We start from the raw sequence: 24,062 nt of genomic DNA on the forward strand, positions 1-24,062 counted from the left end.
TAACTCTTCCTTATGCTGGCTCTAGATTCCCCCGGCTCTAAGTCAGAGCTGGTCTGTGGGGAAGGGGGAGAACTTTGTCATTTGGCAGTGTATGGAAACGTTTGGGTGCACCACAGCTTAAGGGCCTGTTGGCATGAGGTCTCATGACGAGGGGCCGGTGACGCGCTACCCAACCTGTAGTGCCCACGGCAGTCCACACAGCAGAAGCTTCCAGCCCAATAGTGACCCAATAGTGACAGTGCCGAGAAACTCTGCTCTAATTTAAATTTATTTATTTATCCACAGGAAAAAAAAACATTATTTTTCCATTCTGGAGTCTATCTGATACTTGGACACAGCTAACCCTATGAGGCCTTTTGTAACACCTAGTCCTTCAACTGGTTTTCTGATGTTCCTATGATAATAGCAATTAATATGTGATTCTTCCCCACAGCATTTGAATTAAAGGAGGAATGAATCATTGAGGGAGGACAATACTTAATATAGATTGACTGGAGTGCTGGTCCACTTTCTTACCATGGAATTGGGTGGAGGAGGAGGAATAGACTGCTTAGTGTCTTTATAGGCTATTCTTCATACCCTATCTAGATAAAATCTGGATAAAATCTAGATAAAACTTATTGCAAGGGATTTAGTTTGAGTTACTCTTCTCAGGGACATGATGTGAGCAATGCATGGCATGTCCAAATCCATGTCATGATAAACGATATAATGACCACCTCCCAGGGTCAGGGAGTTCTTGGGATGTGGCTAGTGCTAAGAATTCTGAAAAAAGATGTCATTGTGTCAGGCATGGAAAAGAGGCAGTAGGATCCTTTCAAGGCTCTCTTCTGCCCTTTGTATGAGCTATTTAACCCAAATTTCCATTTGTTGCCGAGGCCACTTTAACACTCAGGGATGCAATAATAACTGGGTCAACTTATGCCTGTTCTGTTGCAGCTGACCTTGCTCTGGCTAAGGCAAAAAAGACCAAGGAAATAGACATCTCCTGAAAGGAGTGAGGAACATTTTGAAACGATTCATGAGACTTTTTTTTTTGACTGAACAACTTAGGAGCTCTAACTACAGTCTGTTTGAAAAAGCACAAGCGTAAACACTGCTTTGGAATAGTACCATGTAGACAATTGCCGTACTAAAGGCAACCAACCTGCTTTTCTACTTGAATAGTATTTTGCCCAAGTAGGTGGGTTGCAGGCTTATAGAGGAGAGTGGAAGACAATCTTTAAAATACTTTGAAAAGAAGCTTATTCACCAGAGGGGGTGGTGAATAGACCGCATGAATATTTGGTAATAAAGAAGGATTTTGCTTTTAGCTTTCATTGATTACCAAATTAAAAAATCAATTCTGTTGCTTTAGAGAATGAACCACCAAAGAGTGGTTTGTCTACTTATTGAGAGTGTCAAGAAAATATTCTGTTTTTTGTCAATGGTGATACAGATTAACTCAGCAAGTCATTAAGAATTTCTCCTTTCACGCGGTTTTTGCTGTCTGCAGGCTGCCTGTTGTATGAACTAATACAGTGGATGGTGTCTCCTCTGCTGATTTCTAGAGGAATTCTTCTTTAGTAGGAAGATAATGAGAGGAGAGGAAACTGGAGAGAAAAGTACCTCCTGAAGCCATCCCACCAGTAAAGCTATTCTGGCCGAATGGGGAGATGATAATATCTAAACTGACCCAACCACAAAAGAAAAGATGCACAAATTTTATCATTCTTGATAAGTCTGGCTCTCAGGAGTGATTTTGTGACTAAAAATTCTGTGCTGTGGTTTGGTACTGGATGCAACAATTAAATGAGTGGAATCTTTGAAATTGTGTGGTGGATTTATCTTAGTGTATATATATATATATATATATATATATATTTTTTTTTCCTACAGTTTAACTCTCTTTTCTCCCCCCAGCTCAGTTCAAGCTCAGACATTTTCCAGTAATTATTCAAGAAGTTAAAAGCAGTTGAAAATGGATGGCAGAGGTGACCACCGGGCATGCATCTTTGTGGCTACCAGCTGCACGCTGTCACCATGGTTACCAGACACCAGGGCAGAGGATCAGAATCTGTCCTGAGCAAAAGTGAGGGTGAGGGGCACCCAGAAAATGCCTCTTTTCTAAAACACTTCTCTCATTAATGTATCTCAAAGTCCCCATCAGGAATTTATTGCTTTGGATTGCTATTGACTATTTCTTTAAAAGAATTCTTATTAAAGGACAGATAGGCTTCACAAGGGTAACACACCTGAATTATTAGCTATGTAAGAGCCCCTAAGACTGCTTTTCATTCACAATGCTTAGCTGAAAGCAAGGCTATGGTGAAGAGATTCCTTGGAAGGCGGCCTGGAGATAAGAGTGTAGCCAGATGGCCCCACCTCCCCACTTCCTTTGGCTGAGGGGACCAGTGGGGGCCTGATCAGAGCCTGAGCACCTGGGGACTGGGGAGGGGGCAGTGAAGCCCTCTCTCTCCTTTCTTCTCCGGCTCACCCCTTCTCTGCTGTCAAGGTCTTTGTCCTCTTGCTCACAGACTCCTATGATGTCTTTCTGATTGACTTCCTCAGATCCAGTGTTTGATTCAGACTGTGGACCAATTAGCTTTTCTCTAGTGCAGCTTTCATTCTCTCAGTCACCCTCAAAACTTTCCCAAAGGTCATTTCTTACCATGTAAGCCCCTTGAATGTATTCAGAAGTGTAGTCACTGTTATTCCATAGTTAGTATTGTATCCATAGCCAGAATTTAGGTTCCTCGAGGTCAAGGCTGAGTTTTGTGACTTGAGTGGTCTCTCTAACCCCTGTGATATTGCAGCATGCACCCAGGGAGCTTCGTACAGATTACCTGACTGACAAGGCACATGGGGGACCAGCAACAATTTCTTGGGACTTCTTGGAGCTGGTGTTAGAGGTGGCTCTTCCACAGATTTTTCCAATGATTTTAGGTTCATAATAGTTACTGCTATTGAATCTGTTAGTTTTTTTTGGGAAGCATTTCCCATGGCTTCTCTCAATTTATCCTCTCAATAACTTTTTAAAGTGGATAGTATTTTCCTTATTTCATAAATAAGCTTGTAAATTGGGGCTTCCCTGAAGGCTTTGATGATAAAAAATCTGCCTGCATTGCAGGAGACCTAGGTTTGATTCTGGGTGGGGAATATCCCCTGGAGGAGGAAATGGCAATCCCATGGACAGAGGAGCCTGGTGAGTTACTGTCCACAGGGTCGAAAAGAGTCTGGTGACTGAGCGACTAACGCTCACTCACTTTTTGTGAATTGTGGACCTGGAGTTCAAGTTCCATTTGGTGCTGCCTAAATCGATGTCCTTTTCAATATAACATGACATTTTTAGTTTCCTTATGTATAATGTGGAGACAAAAGCCATATCAGCATTTGTGCTTTATAGTGATATAGACCAGATAAGTGAACTAATAAGCCAGGTCCTTTGATGATTAAGTGGTTTTTCCCCTTGTGAACAAGTGCAGGGTTTTAATAACCTACATTTTTTAATCTGACCTCTTTTGAGGAGTTTATAGGTAATAAAAAAGTAAAAGTAAAAGTAGATTAAAATTTTATTTGCCCAGCACAGTTTGTTAATTACTTTGGATAAATATATATTTACACGTCTGCTGTGGAGTGCTATTTACTGTATTGGGAGAAACTAAGGTCAGAAAAACATATTTGTAGTCCTTTACTAGTGGTAATATTGAGTACAATATAAATATTTATAAAATGTTTGGCACTTATCTGATAAAATTATTATTTAAGTATGACAAATATACATTTTAGTTCTCTCTTCTTAAATAGCAATTCCATCTTTTGTTATTCAAGTGTGGAAATAGTGGCAAAATTAACATGATATGCTTTGAGATGAGCAGTATTTTCTCTCCATCTAATGAAGTCAAAGGATATTTATGAAAAATCAATTATCCTAATTACTCATAATATGAGTGTGTGTTTATAGAAGGAAAAAAAAAATTGCACTAGTTGCTTAGAGTAGCACAAAACTCTATGTAGAATTTTAAAGGCTGTGAGTCTCTAATATAGAAATAAGATTATTCCAATGTGAGTAAAGCCAATTTAAGTGGTTGGTGACATGTGCAGAAGGGTGTAATATGACTTCTTTTAGTGTATGGAACTTTGATGACAGTCATTTGGTAGGAAGCAAAGTATATGATTCATATCTTATAGACTTGTATTACTGCCACATTCACCAGGAAAAATATTGAACTTCTGTAACATAAAAATCACATAGGAGAGTTGAAAGAGCCCAAAAGTACAAAAGATCAGTCTAAGTTCTAGTTCATGTCCTATCTACCAATGGGAATATTCATGAAACCAATATTTCTAGGGTATGGGAAAATGAGAATTTTGAGCTGGATGATTTCATAGCTCTTTTCCATCCCTAATTCTGTGACCTGTGAGCACTGTAAAAGTTTGACTAATGTGTTCCTTCTTTCCTTAACAAAATTATGAGAACCAATTATCAGTTTTTTATCTAATTTAAGTTATGTGCTAAATTGTTCCCTCTAATTTTTTTTTGGTAGTAATTATCTAGCATCTTTGCATACATTTTCAGGTTTATACCATGAGAAATTTTTTTATAATTTATCTCTGAATAAAGCAATGCTTGAGAAAAAATTAGCATGGAGAAAAATAGGAGCTTAGTGATTTTGCACCTTCTTGTGCTTGTTTGTATCGATGACTTGAAGTCATGGCTCTGCAATGTAGCCACATTTTTTGTGATGTAATTTAGTAGCATGTGGGTTGTGGGTGGCACCTATTTCCCTGCTCCTTGATTCTGGCTGAACCTTGTGAGTTGCTTTGGCTGGTGGGATGTTCACAGTTGTGAGGCATGCAGTAGTTTGGAAGGGGTCTGTGCAGTTAAATTTGCATTCTCTTGCACCTCTGTCATCACTCAGACAAACATGCCCGGGTTAGCTGACTGATTCCAGGTGGAGGATAAGGGACAAACTTGGAGCAGAGCTACCTGCAGCTGAACCTAGCCTTGATCAGCTCACTCCAGCCAGTCTTCAGGCTTATAAACTATAGTAATTAATAATTGTTGTTGAATTTTGGAGTAGCTCATTATGCTGCACTAGCTACCTGCTATATTGCTAAACAATTTTCATTGCTCACGTACTGTTCTATCTTCAAATCTATATTACCAGAGACTTACAGAAATGAACATTTGCATGGTTAATATCATCCATTGATGAAGCTATTAGAATATTTTCCCTTTGTTCCCCCAAAGACATAAAACAAAGAGATACAGTGTTTTATCAACAGCACTGTCAGTCTTACCTGTATGGAAACACTGCTGTAGGAGCCGCCAATGACCCCTGCAATGACCAGTGGGATATTTTCTTGAATGGCATAGGATCCATCAGGACACATATACTCGGCTTCATCCACTTTAGTCAAAGATGCCCTGACAAATTCCAGTGATTGCTCTAATGCGTAGGTATCTCTTGAGCAGGTATCCAAAATGTGAACACCCAGCTTCACTCCTGGGAGCAGGTAATTGTCTTTGTTAATTTCATCAATAGCAAACAACATGGCTTCCAGGCGTTGGATCCCTCGATCTTCGTTGATTCGCCCACATTCTTCAGTTCCAGTGCCTTTTTCATTGATAGGAAATAGGCCCCCTAAAACGAGGTCACCTTCTATTTTAATCTCCCTCCTCAGAAAGTTATGGTCCCCTAAACAAAGTAAAAATCCCTTTGAAAACAAAGCTAATGTAAGAACTTGGAGTCTTGTCAACATCTTCATGAGTCCTGTGTCTGTACCTCTGGGAGATGTCAGTGGATGGCGCCAATGCTGCCCACTAGTCCTCCTCTCTCATTGCCAAACTGGATCTTTGGTCTGTCCTTCGTGTAAAGGAGGAGCAGACTAACAGAGGCTGTCACCAAATTCCTAAAGAGATAAAAATTGAATGAACAAAAATGGTAAAGAAGGCAACAGTGATTATACTGATGATCCCCATTCAGACCTTTGATGGGATAATGACTCCAGTTACCATCTACTAAACACATATGGAGCAGTGCACCAGGAGTGCTCCCAAGTATTCTCACCCAGTCCTTACGACTCTAGTTTCTCTGATGTTCAGTTCAGTAATCTCTACTGAGTCATTTACTTTGCTATTGGTAGGGAAGCAACTTGGCTATGAGTCTTTATTCCCTGTCTTTCAATGATATTTATAAACAACTCCAGTTATCCACACTTCACTTTCCATTTGGGAATAAAATAAAACACAATCCAATGGTAGCCCTGTCCCTGTTTCCGCATCTCTGCTAACATAGCCCCATCCTCCCTTCATAGCTGACCTCTTCACAAGAATTGTCTGCAGTGTTTGTTGTCCCACTGTCCTCCCCCAGATACTCTCCGTCACTGCATTGAAGGTTCTGCCTCGACAAAATGGCCTTGGAGAAAGCTATTACTGATCTTCTAGTTTTTAACTCCACTAACCCTTTGTAGTCCTCATTTTACTTAATTGAAATCTTAATTCTTTTCTACCTGTTTCAGCTTCCTAGGTTTCTGTTTTCATGCTTCATGTCTGATTACATCTCAATTCCAGTACTGAATACTCCTTTCCTGGGTTAGGTCAACTAGTGTTCACAGTTTCAACCACTTAACAATCTCCTAGGCTAACCGCCTCCTAAACAGCTCTCTAGCACTACAATTGAGAGCCCCTTAGACAGCAAGGAGATCAAACCAGTCAGAAACCAGCCCTGAATTGGAAGGACCGATGCTGAAGCTGAAGCTCCAATACTTTGACCACCTGATGCAAAGGGCAGACTCAATGGAAAAGACTGAGGAAATACTGGGAGGATTGAGGGCAGGAGAAGAGGGTGACAGAGGATGAGATGGTTGGATGAGATGGTTGGATGGCATCATTGACTCAGTGGATGTGAGTTTGAGAACCTCCAGGAGATAGTGAAGGACAGGGAAGCCTGGTGTGCTGCAGTTCTCGGGGTTACAAAGAGTTGGACATGACCTAGTGACCAAACATAACACATAAACAGTTCTACCCACACATCCTCTGGCACCTCAGGATCTACTCTTATCTCTGTGAATGGTTCTTCTCTGTACCCAGGCTTCTGAGCCAGAAACCTGCACAAAAGAGCCCTTCCTATTTCGACCTTTCTTATTTTTTTCCCCATCAGCCACAATGCTCTGTAGCGTCTACCTGCTTAACATCTTTTGAAGCCACGTCCTCTTTTTTTTAAAACCCGTAATGTCAGACTCTTGTTATCTCTAACAGGACGATAGCAGTAGATTCCTAGGGAGCTGATGCTAGCCCCCAAAGCATCTTTTTGTGACTTAGGAAAAGATAACCTTCCTCAAATGCAAATGTACACAGTTTTTTATTGTATAACCTGTAGCATTGATATAACATCGATTTTGGAGAAAGTGGGATGCCTGGTGGCTTTCCTCTCTAGCTGGAGTTAGGCAGCTCCTGACATGGGCCTCACATTTCAGGGAGAATGGTAAGCATGAGTGCTGGGGTTTGCACAGTACACTGGAGCTTAGGCCAGTTCCCTCAATCAAGCTTCTTTTTACATGATAAGCTTGAACATATATAACTTTTATGAATCAAGCAAAGGTGGGGATCATGTTGTTGACAGTAGGCTGGGGTCTTGCCAGGGGTCTTTAAAAAAAAAATCCTCCTGTGGGGTTGTCTGGTTGCACGTGCACATGAATCAATGGGCTGTTGTACTCTTGACACTTGGCTCCCTGGCACTAGGGTAAGCACTGGTTCGCACACTCTCTCAATTTTCCCATCCCCTTGGTGATGTAAGCTTACTATATTCAGAGGCAGGTGAGAGACAGTAGAGCAGAGACTCCTGCAGCAGTTTCCTGACAACACACAGTTGCATGCTCCTGTACATGTGGTCGAGTATGTGGGTCTGCTCTCCCACTTTTGTGCATGATGGTGTATTTGTGAGGTTTTATGGAGGAGGGGTCTTTCCTGGCTGCTTATGGCTCAGTCAGACTGTCTAAAAGGCACATCACCAGTGTGCTCTCAAATATATTAATACTAGTAAATATTAGCCATTGAATGGTGTCCCATTGGAGGAGGTACTCTGCGTAATGTATAATCTTAATTGCTGTTCAGAGTGCCCATCTCTTATTAATTTATACTGACTTCCCTTTGCCTCTAGGTTGAAGGAAGGACTTCTTCATGCTCCGTGATCTTGAATCTGGCAAGCTCTCAAGTCTTATTGTTCACCAGGCCCATCAGCTTCACCCCATCTCTACCTTCAAACCTTATGCTTTGGTTATTTGAACTCTTCACGTCCGAGGATGATGATGACATCATCATCCTGCACATGTTGGTCTCTTTGCTGGGAAGGCCCTTCTACACTGCTTGTTCAGTAAATATCAACTTAGCACTTACGGTCTCGTGGTCAGTACCAGAAAAGGCCAAGGTTTTTTCCTATCTTCCTTCCTCAGTCAAATTGTTTATTTCTTGCTTTGTCTTCCTGCTGTAGCTAGACAGAGAAATATTTGCATTTACTATTACAATTCATATTTGTTTATTTGTTCATTTAAAATAAATGAAATGCACAACATTAAGGATTTTTAAGGTAGGAAGAAAAGAACCAAAACGCAACAAAAACATCCAGACAAGAACTAGTCCAGTGTTTATTTCAGCATCTTTGACATTTCTTCCTTCTCCTATTGACATTGCCCTTTAAAACCTGGCTTTCCACATGCTTCCTATTCCTTTTATGTGCAGCAAGTGATGGGTTGTTTTCTTGAGACACACAAGTCACCTGGGTTTGGTTTTGTTTCTTTAATAGGTGTGAACCTCCCCACTCACTGTGGCGGTGATTGGAACACTCAGTGTTAACCCAGAGCTTCTCTGGGCGATCTGCCATAGGGCATCAGAAAATCTGATAATAATAACGATTTTTAAAGAGGTTGATAGTGTAGTAGAATCTTGTTTGTTTCCTGTCAATTCTGGTCTCTCTTTGATCTTTATGTGCATTTCCCTTTGAAGCAAAACTGCCATGGAAGGTAAAAGACACTGCGATCATTATCACTAATGATAAAGAAACTGAAATTGGCTCTACAAAATAATTGTTTTATGTGCCTAATGAAAGAGAATAGTTAATTAAAAGAAGGTCATCAACGCAGTGTTACTGTTTTCCTATTAAAAATGTAGATATCACTTGAATATGAAGGAAATTTAACTATACAAAGAGTAAAGATGACCTTATAGTTTATGGGAAGCTTAATTCTCTTAAGAACATGCTCTTAGCCACAGAAAGCTTCAAATGAATCATCACATCATGCTCAAAGTAGTAGTATGTGTCAGTCTGTCTGTTTCATATGTACGCCCTGTGTGGTATTTACCTTTGTGTACCCAGGGCCTGGCATAGTGTCTGCCATCCAGATGATATTCAACAAATATTTCTTGAAGGAATATAGACATCCGCAATAATGATATTTGCAAATGACTCTACTATTTTACTTGTGACATAGAAAGTGGAAATTAGAGAAATCAGTGGTTCTATTTCATTACCTACCTAATCATCCCAAATGTTCTTCCCCTATTATGTTCTTTGATGACAGGACTGCCAGCAGGTAGTATTTTGTACACATGCGGGAGAAAATGCTGCCTTTGAATTTGGAAGTTGTAGCTGAGGCAGATCTGTACAAAGCCAGGAAAGATGTGGCCTCAAGCTGACCTACATTCCTACATTTACTGGTTTTCAGTCAGGAGAATACTGAAGTAGGAACATGACTATTATCCTGTTTCAAAGCTTCACAGATGCAGTCACTCATCAAATATTTATTGAACACCTACTTTTTGTGTGCTGGGCCATGAACTGGATACCCAAGATAGAAACTTTAGTTGTAAACAAATGAACATTATGCCTGGTGTCGAAGAATTTAAATGCTTGTATATTTTTATAGAGAGAGTGATGGAAAAGTACTCATCTCTCTACCAACTATCTCCACTATTTGTGAAAACATTGATAATAAGTTTGCCATGGGTTTCCTTTAACATGGTAATTGTTATTAAGTATTTGATTGAAAAAGCAATTCATTGCATATTTTATATATTAAAATATTAGATATACAGTACTTAAAAACAAGTTGACTAACACCTATTTCATGTGAAATAGTTTTAAGCTCTCTGACAGGGCATCCTGAAGTAATACTTTATATAGTCTTAGACAGTTACCAGTCAAACATCAATTAGAGTAATGTTTAAATTCACTGTTGGTATTTTCTTATTTACCTTTTCCTTAAAGCAGAACTTGAAATGATTAAGACTGTAGGGTTATGCATACTTTTAAAACACTTAGCATTATTAAAAATGAAGCCCCAAGAAACTGAAAGAACAGGAAGTTAAAAGTCAGCATTGAAAAATAGACAAACATGCTTAATTCAATGCAACTGTTTATCTCTGTGTAACAGCTTATCGGATTGTGGGAAAGAGCAGCCACCACTTCTTTTCAGGCTCCTTTCATGATCAATCAACCAATAGCACATTCCCCAGATAAACAGGCTTCCTTCTGTAGCCACGTTTGCATGCAGCCAGAGGCTCTGCATTCCAGAGTTCTTCATTCAGGGGTGGTGAGTGACGTGTGTGCTATAAACAAGCATGTATAGTCCACTCAGTAGGCAACCTGCTCAGCAGTGTTTTATTAATCTTTGCATTAGTTACATCTCAGGGGTTGACTGTGAATATAACCCCTGAAAGACGTGGGCAGAACATATTGCTATACTCTGCATTATGTTAATATGTATTTTTCTTTCCCTCTTGACTTTGCCCAGGGACTTAATGTCGAAAATGAAATCCAGTTTGACTCAATGAATACGTAGTTTATCCAGGGGAGATATAATGCCAGAAGTCATGCTCACTCTTTCCTAGAAATAAGCCCTTGAGGTGCTGAAGGGCTTCTGAGTGTGCTCAAAGCCTATACACCCAACTGATCCAAAGAAAATTGAGGGTTAGTGCTAGCATGTACAATTTGGCTGTATGTTTCTTTATAAAATTTTCAGCTGCAAGAATTACAGGCAATAAGAGACAAGGTTTTTGTTCCTAGACTACCTTTTTTAATTGGGTAAACAGAGGCCATAGCCATACTGGTGGTTTTATTAGCAGGATGTATCACTGTGCAGTTCTGCTTTTATTCTTGTTAGGCAACAAAGGAACTTTTTCCAGAAACATTTAAGGAATTACTATGAGAATCTATTTAAAATCCATTCATGTTTAGCAGATCTAGTTTAGAATTTCTACTCCTCATCAGCCTTCCGTATTACTGCAGCAGTAAGGAGGTTTAGTGCCATTTGCTGAATTCCCTTGTAAGTTGTGCTGCGTTTATTGTGCGCATGCTGAGTCGCTTCAGTCATGGCCAACTCTTTGTGACCCCATGAACAGTTGCCCACCAGGCTCCTCTGTCCTTGAGACTCTCCAGGCAAGAATACTGGAGTGGGTTGCCATGCCCTTCTCCAGGGGATCTTCCTGACCCAGGGATCGAACCCATGTCTCTTACGTCTCCTGTATTGGGAGGTGAGTTCTTTATCACTAGCACCACGTGGGAAGCCAGTGTTTATTAGGATGATCATATTTTGTTTTATATTTACTTTTCATAGTTTGAAAATTGAAACTTAACAATTGTGAATTGTTCTTTCCTCATTAGATTTTAATCTATTTGGTATCAAGATCAATACCTTAGATGATATTGTATTTTTCACAGTGTCTCACATACATCATTGTCAAATGATAAATTCCAAGTAGCATGTAAGCTTTTTAAGAGACTGGTCAGGAGATTGGAAAAATGATTTGGAAATAAAGAAATGACCAGGTTTTTTCAAAATGATTTTTATCATAGGTCAAGATTCAACCTTGGCACTAGAGAAATTTGGCCTAAATAGCTCTGATCCTATTTAAAGCTCTGATCCTTTAAATTGCTGGATTTTAAGGAAAAAATTAAATAAAATTAGAAAAGTTGAGAGCACTTGGAAAAATTAGAAAGATTGGAAAACATATTGTCCATCTGAGAGAGATTAGGAGGAATGGAAAGTAACACACCAAATAACAGGTTATATTCTGTGAAAACATGAATGACAAGTAAGAAGAGTGGATGCCAGGCTTATGAATTAAGATTTGAAGTTAGGGAGGAGAGCTCTGCTTTCCTCAAATTTCTGTAGTGTGAGGAAGTTTGAAGTCCGACCATAAATTTAAAAATTTCAAACAACCAAACCATTGAGTTGAAAAGTGGGAACAAACTGATTATACCCTTTCCTATGAGCCTATTTTATGCACAGAGAGGATAAAAGAAGCCCAAGAACCCTACATGATTACAGTGAAGAGGGGCCCTCTACCAACTGGGACGATGGAGCCGGAAAGAGATATTGATGAAGTCAAAATGGACTTGCCCGCTTCACTAAATGGCCTTGGACAATTCTCCTCACTTTTCTTTTTCATCTGAATTTAGAGGGATATGTTTTTATGAGGTAGGAAAACATTGACAATTTTGAACTGTCAATTCATGGACATTGCTAAACTTTGCTCCTTAGAGTAACTGCTGGTAGTTTGACAATAATGTTAACTTGAGTTGATCATTCAATATATGTTATATTTAAAAACCATTTGTTTCCCTTCAAAGTAAACCTTTATTTTTGTGTATATCAAAGGGCACATTATTTTCCTCTGTGTCTGTGTGTGTTGCCATTTCAGCTGTTTTTTCATCCTTAAGTTTCCTAACCTCATTACTATGCCTTGGAATTGGAGCCTCCCCCAGCTCCCTGCAGTGCATCTTTATCCTTTTCCTCTTAGAAGCTGCCAAGTCTACTAGAAGTTGCAGGTTTGTCAGCATGAACAGAGAGTACAGAAATTAGGTTTGTCATAAGCTTTCCTTCTAGGTCTGGACAAAATATGAAGGGGAAGAAATGGAGGAATATTCTTCACAGGAGAACATTTTTACCTATTAACAATATGATTCCTCAAGTGGATATTATTCACAATACCCTGTGTATATACTGTTCTTCCTCTTGAATAATGTCAAAGTGTTTTGAAGAAAAATGAAGCCTTACTGCTTCTGGAATAGAGCAAGAGAGAGAAAGCAATGCAAATTGCTCAAAATCATAATGTAAAGTAAATATAGAATTAGATTTAAGAAGAATTTTATCATTAGTTTCCAATGTAGTCTTACAGAAGAGAATGCATGTCATACATATATCCACAAAAATCTCACCCCATCTATCAAATTCTCCTAAGTATACAAATGGTACAGTGTTTGAAATGGCACGATCTTTGCCTTGTGCTAAATGAACTCTTCAGAATATCTTTAGCTAGCTTCTGCTTCTGTCCATGTCATTAGACTTCTGGTATTAGACTTGTCCTCTTGCTGATAACAGCTATAAAACTGACAACACATACAAGGCAAACTATGATCTTTGAGAGAAAGAAACATTCAATTCAACCCTACGAATTCCCCAACATTCTGCACAGGAATGCATTTCTGCCATGGTGCAATGGCAGTCTTGTTGACCTCAAGAGGCACAGATATAATATAATTCCATAGTATACAACCAAAAATTACTGGACATATAAGAAAACAGGAAAATGGGACCCGAAGTAAAGAGAGAAAGCATTCATTAGAAATAGGTCCCCAAATGATCCACATTCTAAACCTAGCAGATAAGAACTTTAAATAGTTTATTATAAAGATAAGTTTGTTCGAAGACTTTAAAAAATGAATGATCAGATGAGGAATCTTAGCAGAGAAGTGAAGTTATGAAAAAAAAAAAAACTGCAGAAATTTTAGAACATAAAAGTAAATATCCAAAAAAACCTACTTAATTATCTAGTAAATATATAAAATAAAAATGCCACTGGGTGTATATGGGGGACACAAAAGATTGAAGATGGTAAAACAGTCAGTAAACTTGATATAGATGAAAGAAAGTGAAAGTGAAAGTCATTCAGTCGTGTCTGACTTTTTGCGACCCCAAGGACTATATAGTCCATGGAATTCTCCAGGCCAGAATACTGGAGTGGGTAGCCTTTCCCTTCTCCCAACTCAGGGGGTAGACCCAGGTCTTCTGCATTGCAGGGGGATTCTTTGTCAGCTGAGCCACAAGTGAAGCTGAATATAGATGAAAAGTAATTATTTAATCTGACCTAATAGAAAAAACATTGAAAAAAGTTAAAATTTCAGAGTTCTTTTGAATATTAAGAGATCTAACACAGATAGAATCTGAGTTTCATAAGTAGAGGAGAAAGAAGAAAAAAAATACTTGAGGAAACAATGGCTGAAAATCCCCTCAATTTTGTGATTAAATGTTAAGATTAAAAAACTTAAAAAAAAATAAAAAACTTAAAAAAGAACCAATAAGCTCAGCAAACCCTAAGAAAGATAAGTGCAAATAAAACCATATGTAGACAAATCTTTGCCAAATTGATAAAACCAAAAAAAAAAAAAAAGAGAGAGAGAGAGAGAGAAAGAGAAACTTTGAAAACAGAGCAAAACAGCTCAATTTGTGGGTAACAGTATGAATAAGGGATCCCTTTCTTCAGAAGCAATGGTGACCATACTCAATGGAATCTTCAAAGGTTTGGGGGAAAAACTGGTTAAGTATCCCAACATTCTACTTCCAGTTCAAATATATTTCAAGGATGAAGGTAAGATAAAAACTTTTTTTCAGGCAGCTAAAACTGAGCGATTTATTTCACTGCCAACTGACTTACACTATGAGAAATGCTAAAGGAATTACTTCAGAGGAAGACAGAACGGCACCAGATGGAAAATCAAATCTACAGGAAAGAATGAAGAGCAGCAGAAATGGTAAATATGTGGTTTAATATAGAAGAATATCTGTAAATCTAACTATTAAGTATTGATAGGATGAGATCATGACCATTTTATTTGTCACAAATTTTAAAATGGTAAGAAAAGATGAATTCTGCTATTATTTGGTTTATTTTATAGTTTGAGTTTACTTCTCCCTTTGTGTATATGTTTTCACTTATCCTAGATCTTGTTAGCAGAAAACCTTTTTGCTCCTCTGGTGTCCTCCGAAAAGAACGGTCTCCTAATTCAAAGGCCAGGCTTCTGAATATAAGAGGATCATAGCCAACAGCACATTCTTCTTTATGATACAGCTGCAAATAGATTCAGCCAAGGTTGAAACACCACTGGCACACACTGGTATAGTTGTTCTAGTTGTTAGGGTATTGAAACACTTTGTCCAGGTGGTGAATAGTCAGTCTACCACACCTTTTGGATATTCTGCCTCTTCTCCGGCTGCTCTGGTTCCCTCTCTGGCATATCTTCCCCACTTCTCTCAGCTTCCTTGTGGCACGGCTGGAAAAGTGTTCAGTTTTGAAAGAGTCTGGTCTTTAGGTTCCAGGTCCAAGGGGTTATGGTTGCTGTTCATTTTTATATTAGTTATTAAACCTTTTGCGTATCATCCCTGAATTGATTTGCTGAATAAGATGTTGGAAATTTGGAAAATGTTTCAGTTTTAAAATTCTCTTGATGTAGAACAAAGCTGGATTTTCCCTTGTAGTTTGACAGATTAGCATCCATTTCCAATTTTTCTGGAGAGCATACCACAGTTTTCTGTTGGGAACCAAAACTTTTGTTCATAAAGTGAAGTGAATCCATTCCTGACTTGCTAGGTGGCTTGTGACACGCATGACTAACCAGAGTGTGCTATGTCCCTGACCACAGCAATTTGTTTCAGAATGAGCCTGTAACCAAATCATTGCCGACCAGGATTAATATGGGGATATTTTCTAGAACCATCAGGAGAAAACCATCATTTTTCTGTTAGAATGACTTAGAGGAATGGATGTAAGCCTTGAGCTGCTGGGAGCCATCTCACCACCATAAGGCAAATCTTGTCTGAGATGCAAAGCCAAGAGATGGAGAAATAATAAGACCTGACAATATTGGACGTGCTATTTAATCCAGGAAGATTTTTCAGTCATGTGAGATAATAAATTCCTCTTTGCTTATGTCAGTTTGAAATCTGTTTTTATGTCACTTTTCAGCAAATGATTCCTGAATAGAACCTCTCTTCTTTTCCCATCTCCTCCCTTTAAAGATACTAAAATTTACTGAGCAACTAGTCTGTGCTAGAAACTATAATTAATGTTCTAAATAGATTATTTTATTTAATCCTGCAACTTTCCTCCTACTCAGTTATACCTTTCCACAGATGCCTGACACTATCCTGCATCTCAGATGATACCAGGATTTGTGATGGTCCCTATTGTGTTACCCTGTTAGTGACAGATTTTCCTAGAAATGCAACTACTCCGAAGTCATCAGTTCCTTTATACTCTTATCTGAATTTCCATTTTCTCAATTCTCTTACTTACTACAAGTAAAATAATCTGCTATTTTAAACCACTTGTTTTTAGCACATTAATGCAAGTTCAGTTGTCACTCATTTATGGATGGTCAAAGTTTTAAATGGGCCAAAACGTGGGCTTCAGAAAAGAGAAACACTTTTAATGATGAAATTTTAGATACTCAGGGTACAGATAACGAAGTAGCAGGGCCTAATTAATATTCTTCAAGTTATAACATTTAGGAACCCCTACTCGAATAGAAAAGGCTTGTTTATATATATATATATTAGATATTGTGAGACTGTGGGTTTAGACTAATTGCCATGAAAGTGAGTCACTGAGTTGTATCCGACTCAGCAGTTTCATGTACTGTAGCCTGACAGGCTCCTCTGTTCGTGGAATTTCCCAGGCAAAAGTACCGGAGTGGGTTCCCATTTCCTGCTCCAGGGGATCTTCCCTACCCATGAATTGAACCCTCATCTCTTGCATCTCCTTCATTGGCAGACAGATTATTTACCACCTGGGAAGCCCCTAATTGCCATGAAACAGGCAGTTGAATGGCATTGACAAATCATCTCCAACTCTTCTGATCACTGACATGACTTTAAAACATATTTTCTGTTCTTGTTGAAAATTCTGGGGAAAGGTGTTGGTGCTCTTTCAGTTGATTGAGAGTATTTCTTCCCAAGTCTGTGTTCATCGATGTCATGTTGATAGCTTCAAATTGGCCATGGTGGGAGTATTTACAGTGTAAAACCCAGCAAACACTAATAACCAGGGCCTTCACAATCCCAAAGATCTAGTTGTTAGACATTTACTAGCACACCAGTGGTGGTAAATTTAACGGTGTGGTCATAAAGTCCATTCCTAGAGAATCAAATAAGAAGAGCTTGGGAAAGCAATACAACATACTGCTTTAGCCAGTGTTTTTCTAACTGCAGATCACGAGCTGTTCAAGTGTCATGAAATACGTGAATGAATTGTAGTAACTATCTTTAAAGGAAATAGAAAAGTTTCAGATATAATAGTGAATGTCAAAACATTGATCTAAGGCATGAATCTACTTCCTGGCCTTGGCTTAGAGCCACTTTTGCTTCATTTTTGTTGTTGTTGTTTAGTCGCTAAGTCGTGTCCAATTCTTTTGCGACCCCATGGACTGTAGCCTGCCAGGCCCCTCTGTCCATGGGATTTCCCAGACAAGAATACTGGTTTGGTTGTCTTTTGAGGCATTATTAGTACCTATCTCATGGGGTTGTTTTAGGAGTAAATGAAATAATCCATAATTAGCTCAATAACTGTTAGCTACTATTAGAGTGATAGGGAAGTTTGGGGGAGAATGGATACATGTATATGTATCATATGGCTGAGTCTCTTTGCTGCCCATCTGAAACTATCACAACATTGTTAATGGGCTGCGTATGTGTTAGTGCTCAGTTGTGTCTGACTTTTTGCAACTCCATGGACTGTAGCCTGCCAGGTTCCTCTGTCCATGGGATTCTCCAGGCAGGAATACTTCTCCAGGGCCTTGTCCCCACCCAGGGATCGAACCCAGGTCTCCTGCATTGCAAGCAGATTCTTAACTGTTGGAGCCACCAGAGAGGTTAAAAAAAAAAAAAAAAGAATGCTAGTAGAGGGGATAGTTTGTCAATGGCTCCAGTGATATTTGGGAGGTATTCAGGACTCTCCACATGATCACCTCTAGCTCAAGGCCACTGTTGATCCAGGACTGGATACCTTTCACTGCTAGTACTCTTTCCTTTCCTTTTAGTGAACAGAACACCTGCTGCTAATGCTCTGGCATCCTGTCTTTCTCCTGGCTGATGTTTAGGAGTGGCATCATCTTGGGGAATTGCTGGCTGCCTGAGTGATGCAAGGTAAGTCCTAACTTCTAAGATATCCAGTGAATTCTAGACTGTTCAGTGTGTATGGGTGCTCAGGACCATAAAATGCCTGCAGAAGATGGAAAGTAACCACCTAAGAAAAAGAGGTGCTCACTGCCAGTTGATTTATTTTGCTTATTCTGAACAACTTTACTTCATCCCTTCTCCCTTGATCCTTTCCTGTCATACTGAGTTTTACTGGAAGCGGCTGGGCACCTCTTACTCCAGCTCACTGTGGACTAGGACATTAGTTGATTCATATGCCAAGAGCAGATAGTTACTAAGATTCTACCAGCAAAACTGTCTTCATGATCCCAGAGCATTAGGAACCTCAGCTACAGAGGCTTGTGGCTGTAATAATGACTAGTCCTTAAATTCCATGGCAACTACTGTGCCTACAAGTCCGCACCGCCTTCTACCCTCTTAGCCAGTCCCTGCCTAGCTTTCAGGGAGAGTTGAACCCCTATCTTTGTCCACATCCAAATGTGGGGAGCTGGTAACACACAGCTGTAGCTTGACTCATAGAGTTTCAACCAGCAGGACTCACATGTCTCTTGGGTAGCTTGAACTTTTAAACAGGTCTGACAACCCTAATCTGTGTTTTAAGAAAGACTGAGTTTAACACGAGGTCTTCCTATAACACAGCTTCAGGGTATCCTTTTGTTTCCTTATATACCACCCAAGTTATCCGCATGAAATTATTAGTGCTCCCATGTTACACAAAGGCCATTTCCTCCGGCAGGAAAGGGGGGTGTGGTGGGGCGAGACACAGAAGAGTGCATAGTGTATGAATCTGCACATATGAAAAAGCCAAAACCAACTCAACGTCATCTCTGGTGTTGAAAGTGAGGATGGATGTCATGCTTGGGGATGTGGGAAGTTAGTGACTAGAAGAAGCATGAGAGTTCTTCTTGAGTGCTTGTAGCTTTCTTGTTTCACAGGGAGTATGCAGTTTGTTAGAATCATCAAGCTGCACAATTAGGATAGATACACAGTTACAACAGATGAAGTGTATGTATGTTATCCTTCAATGAAAATTTAAAAAGTAAAAGCAAGACTAAAGTGAAAAAGAATGGTGAACATGACTGTGTGCTTTTTGAAGTGATTTTGTGACAAATTGGTCACTGGGGTATCGATATAAACTTTACAACTTGTGGGCTTGTTGACAGCTCCAGCCCTGATGAGAGAATCTCTTAATGCCGGGTGAGAGGCCTTGGTGGAAAATGAGGTGCCTTACTTCATCGTGAGTGTGGGCGATGTAGAGAGAGACCTCCTTCTCATTATAATAGGAAGGCAAGCACTTTGTTTTCCTTCCTGTATTTAAGCAGAAGCCAGGAATCGGAGTGTAATTGACACATACACCAGTCACATGCAAACTGATAGTCCGTCCCTGCGACTTAACATCTCAGGTAGGATGGGAGCAGAAAGGTGAACAGTGAGCTCCAATTAGTGGAGCTGAACTTCAGACTCATTGTGAAGTGAGGCAACCAAGGCTTTCACAGTTTAAGTTCTGAAAAGCAAATGGAATTAATCTTTGACTTTCTTATGTTCCAGTGTTGAAGAAATTCTGTTCAGCAATCTTAAGTAAATCATTTACTATACCATTACATGCCAGTGCCTCTGGTAGATTCTAAAGATACAGGAATGAATGGATAGCATCCTGGCTACATATAGTAAAAATATGGTTTCTTGAGAGCATGATAATCATCGAAAACTAATGTAATATAACCCAAACTGAGTTTGGCAGAGCACTCCACTGTGCCCTGATGGGGACCCAAAGACTCCTGCCTTCATTGCCATAATTGTTTGCTTCTCCCACACAGGTTGGGCTTGATTACCATTTCAAGGCCGTCCATCTGATGGGGTTCCCAGGGCTGTAGATACCACTGCCCTTTCCAGAGACAGTTAATCTCTGAGTGTGACCATTCTGCCTCCTGTGATGCCTGGCGCCATTTTAGATAACTGCAAAACTGACGCCTGCAGAGGCCAACTTGTGGTCCCAGATCAAAGCGTCAGTGAGTAGCAGTCCTGAGAGTATATCCAGGCATATGCTTCTGTTGTCTTTCTTATGCTCTGTAGTTTTGGTTACAATGGCCTTTCATTTAAAAGGTCACAAATAATTGTACAGAAAGTTGATTTTAATTATCCTTCTTATCCCATCTTTGAGGTGCACATTATTTTATATTTGCTCAGGCCTTCACCATATCCTGACTGCTGTTTTGATCGCAGCAGCTCCGAACTTAGCTTTCTTTTCTCTGTTGCCATTGTTAGATAACATTAATCTTCTCTTGGTCTTTGTTTCTGACTGCCAGTCACAGCCTTCTTCCAGTTGGATTTCACACACCTGTCTTATCTCCACTTTAGTCTGGTCAACATACTGCTCTCCACTTACAGTCTTTATTTGTGGTCACTTGATAGATTCAGACATCTCTTGTCACTCTCAATTTGGTCTCAGCATCACCAGTTTCAATCACTTTACCCATTCACTTCATTTCTGTTCTTTTTTACAGCATGTTTTCTTTAGCTAGCTCCTAGGAAATACCAACATAACATTTGATGCTTTCTGTTGTCATTCTTAACTCAGAATAGTTTTCTAGTCTGCACAAGTTAATTTATTGGTCAGCTTGTAGCTAGTGAAGTCTCTATCATTTGATTATTCTACAAAGAACTTGTGTTGCATGTTTGGCTATGGTCTGTACTACAAAAGTTGTTATTGGTCATAAAATAAACTGCTGGATGTGCTACCTGACAAGCTGTGAAAAAACCAGTTATCATAGCTAACCTTTGGAGAACCAGTGGATCTGTGGAGCTTAGTAGGGTCTTCCCTTTCAATGGATGATGTGTTGCCAGGCAACACCTAGCAGGTGGGCCAGAACTATTTGTTGGCTAAATAAATGACTATTTTCTCCTTTCCTTCACACTTAACAATAAACCACAGTTTTCTTTTTCACTCGATCCTTCAATCCTGAATGGAAAAATAATCAACATTTTTAGAGCTTATTTGTAATTTGTACTCATTTACTCTTCCCAAGGTTTCTTTTGTAAATAGATGAATAAAACTGGCTTAAGGGCAGACTTCAGCTCTTCTTGCTCAGGACTGCTGAGTCACTGAAAAATGGAACTGATCTGTCTGATTCCCAGTTCTTTGGCCTTCCTGTTATTACTCCCTGTCTTTGAAGATTGTTTCCAGATATCCCAGTGGACAGATAAGAAGAGCAAGACCTGTAAGATACTGTCAAGAGGCTTGAATGTCTTTCTGGGGCTTCTTTTTACTTGAACACATTTGTGTTTGCTTCACTTAAATTCCTTAAGTATTATTGCCTCAAAAATACTTTGTCTCAAGTCTGTACAAGTTCCATTTTAGTTTCAGAAGACTGTTTCCCCTAGGGTGAGACTCTTGGAAAGATCCTAACTAGGGAGGACATCGTTGAACATGAATTTGTTTCTACACCTGGTGCCCATTAGTCTTCTCACCAGGGCCATCTTTGGAGCTAAGTCCATCCACTGTCCAGATGTTTCTGTAACTTGTGGCTTAGCATGAGACATTTCCACCTTGCTATTTAGTGAACATATCAAGTAATAACCTTGGGGAGTTTCAAAAGCCCTGAACTGCAGTTCTTGTTTGCAATTCCTACAAAATTATCCCAGTGGAATGGATGCTGAACTAGCCAACCATCCCCTCCCCAGCATGCCAGTGACCCACTTCCCAGTGTGAGGGCTGCCACTTTACCAAGTCTGTGGTGGGACACACAGATGCTACCCACAGGATGGTATTTTCACATGATACCCAGAGGAAAATTGAATACCCTGGGAAAGTAGATTTCATTCAAAACCATTATTTCCTCATTAGGTCAAAAACTTGTAGTAAGAATTAGAAAAGGGGCTCTGATTTTATTGATGAGAAGTAGCACCTTTAGTTAAAACTGCACAAAGAATGAGCATATTGGATTTCCTTAAATATTACTGATGCTGTGTGGACTTTACATGAAATCCCTTGCTAGAACGTTAGCATCTGAGTATGTTCAATGATGTTTTCATATTGATTGAAACAAAATTGCCCTCTGACGCTCCCCTGGAATGCATTATTTGAGCTGTGAAGACTTGAAATATCAACAGGAATGAATGACGCTGTCTGACATAGGTGAATCAAAAGAAGATAAGTGTTCTTTTGGGGGTTTTGAGGGGATTCTGTGGCAACCAGTGAACTACAGACAGTAGTCTAATTCCATGAAAAATTTCACGGTGTACCTCTTAATGTACTAGCTCCACTGCTCCTTCCTCTAAATAGCCACTGTCCTTGGCATCACACTTTGTGTTTTTGTTTTTGATATGTGTGAGTATTTGCAGATGATAAAATGTTTCAATAGAAGAGCCTTAGAAATAGTCTACTCTGACCCTTGATCTCAATTTTTCTTATGAAGAATCTGAGTCTTGAAGAGAAAGGGGATCCCTATTTTAGGGTCTCTCTCGAAAACTTTAGTTAAGGGCTCTTATCCTGGATGAACTCTAGTCTGCATGTGGTGCCTATTTGTGAGTATCTGTGGATGTAATACAACACTAGATTCTTCCAATATATTTTCTTCTAGGTAGAGACCTGTTGTGAAAATGTTAGTCAGTCAGTCATGTCTGATTCTTTGCAATCCCATGGATTGTAGCCTGCCAGGTTCCTCTGTCCATGGAATTCTCCACACAAGAATAGTGGTTGGGTTGCCATTCCCTTCTCTAGAGGATCTTTCTGACTCAGGGATCAAACCTGGGTCTCTTGCATTGTAGGCAGATACTTTACCTTCTGAGCTACCAGGGAAGTCCTACTTTCCCCCAAATGATTTGAAATTCCTGCTGATATTTTCCTTCCATTAGACAATATTGTTCCTTCCTGGGGCAGGGGCAGTTTGTTAAAGAAAGAATCAGGGGTACCAGAGCGGCTGAGCCGAGGTGGACAAAGAGGTCTTCCATTGTTGCTTCATAGGGACGGCTGGCAGCCAGCTGTAGGGAACACAAAGTGTGTGCTGGACATATGCTGCTGCTCTGAGGACAACGGGGAAAAGGGGAAAGGTTAAGACAAAAGCAAAATAATAGGTGTATCCACAGGCTGTCTGCTGCCACATAGGGGGACAAATAAAAGGATGTTGCCTTGAGGAAGGCAACTACTTCCATCTCCTGAGCTTTTGAAAAAGGTGATGTTAACCACAGGGCGACAGGAAGAACAGCAGCGGGGAGGACAGAGGAACAGAACGCTGAACGTTCCTCGCAGAAACGTTCGCTCCAGGTTGCGCTGCTTAGTGGGCTGTGAAATCACAATTAACAGAGCAAGGGTTTTGTAAGTGAGCCGAAGCTGCTTCCAATTACATCCTGCTATTAGCTGCTTTTAGAACGACCACACTGAACAACTCCGTGTTCACTGGACTGTGATACGGCCTTGAAGAAATCATTAATAAAACGCGGGATGATAGTGTCCCTTGCTGTGTGGATAGTTTAGGTCTTGGCCATTTCGGATGTCTGCCAGGGTGGGCTGCTGAAGCAGGAAATGGGTTGAGTAGAACTGGCAACGAGAGCTGATGGTCCCAACATCTTCCAACAGAGTCTGCCCGAGGTTTCCATTTATGTCTCTGCGTACTTCTGCCAGGATTATACCTGGACTCTGTTGCATGTGGTTTAGGCTAAACCTCTTCAGTACCTTATTTGTAGACAAATGAGTGGGAGCTTATAGCACACACTGAACCTTTAAGGAAATAGAGGCTTTGATTTATGTAGAAGATCAAAGGCATTCAATAACACAATTGCCAATTAGGAAATACAATGAGCTTACAGAAAATATGGCTTAAAATATAAAAAAATAAATCCCCTGTCAATTTTCTCTTGAAATAATGGCTTTC

At 39.8% G+C, this 24,062-nt stretch overlaps 1 protein-coding gene across 3 annotated transcripts in view; it reads right to left on the reverse strand.

Moving 5' to 3' along the window:
* Positions 1–24,062, reverse strand: part of GRM3 (glutamate metabotropic receptor 3) — a 226,397-nt gene that overhangs the window by 88,755 nt on the left and 113,580 nt on the right. For 2 of the 3 annotated variants that reach the window (XM_061166332.1, XM_061166330.1), the window contains exons 2-3: positions 8,381–8,474; positions 5,284–5,895 (exon numbers count right to left, since the gene is read on the reverse strand). In XM_061166332.1, the coding sequence (XP_061022315.1) occupies positions 5,284–5,751 (468 nt within the window). In that variant the 5' untranslated portion in view covers positions 5,752–5,895; positions 8,381–8,474. The remainder of the gene's footprint in view (positions 1–5,283; positions 5,896–8,380; positions 8,475–24,062) is intronic. The other variant, XM_061166331.1, reaches the window with a different exon arrangement.

Source organism: Dama dama, chromosome 18 (assembly GCF_033118175.1).
Source record: "Dama dama isolate Ldn47 chromosome 18, ASM3311817v1, whole genome shotgun sequence".
Classification (NCBI taxonomy): domain Eukaryota; kingdom Metazoa; phylum Chordata; class Mammalia; order Artiodactyla; family Cervidae; genus Dama; species Dama dama.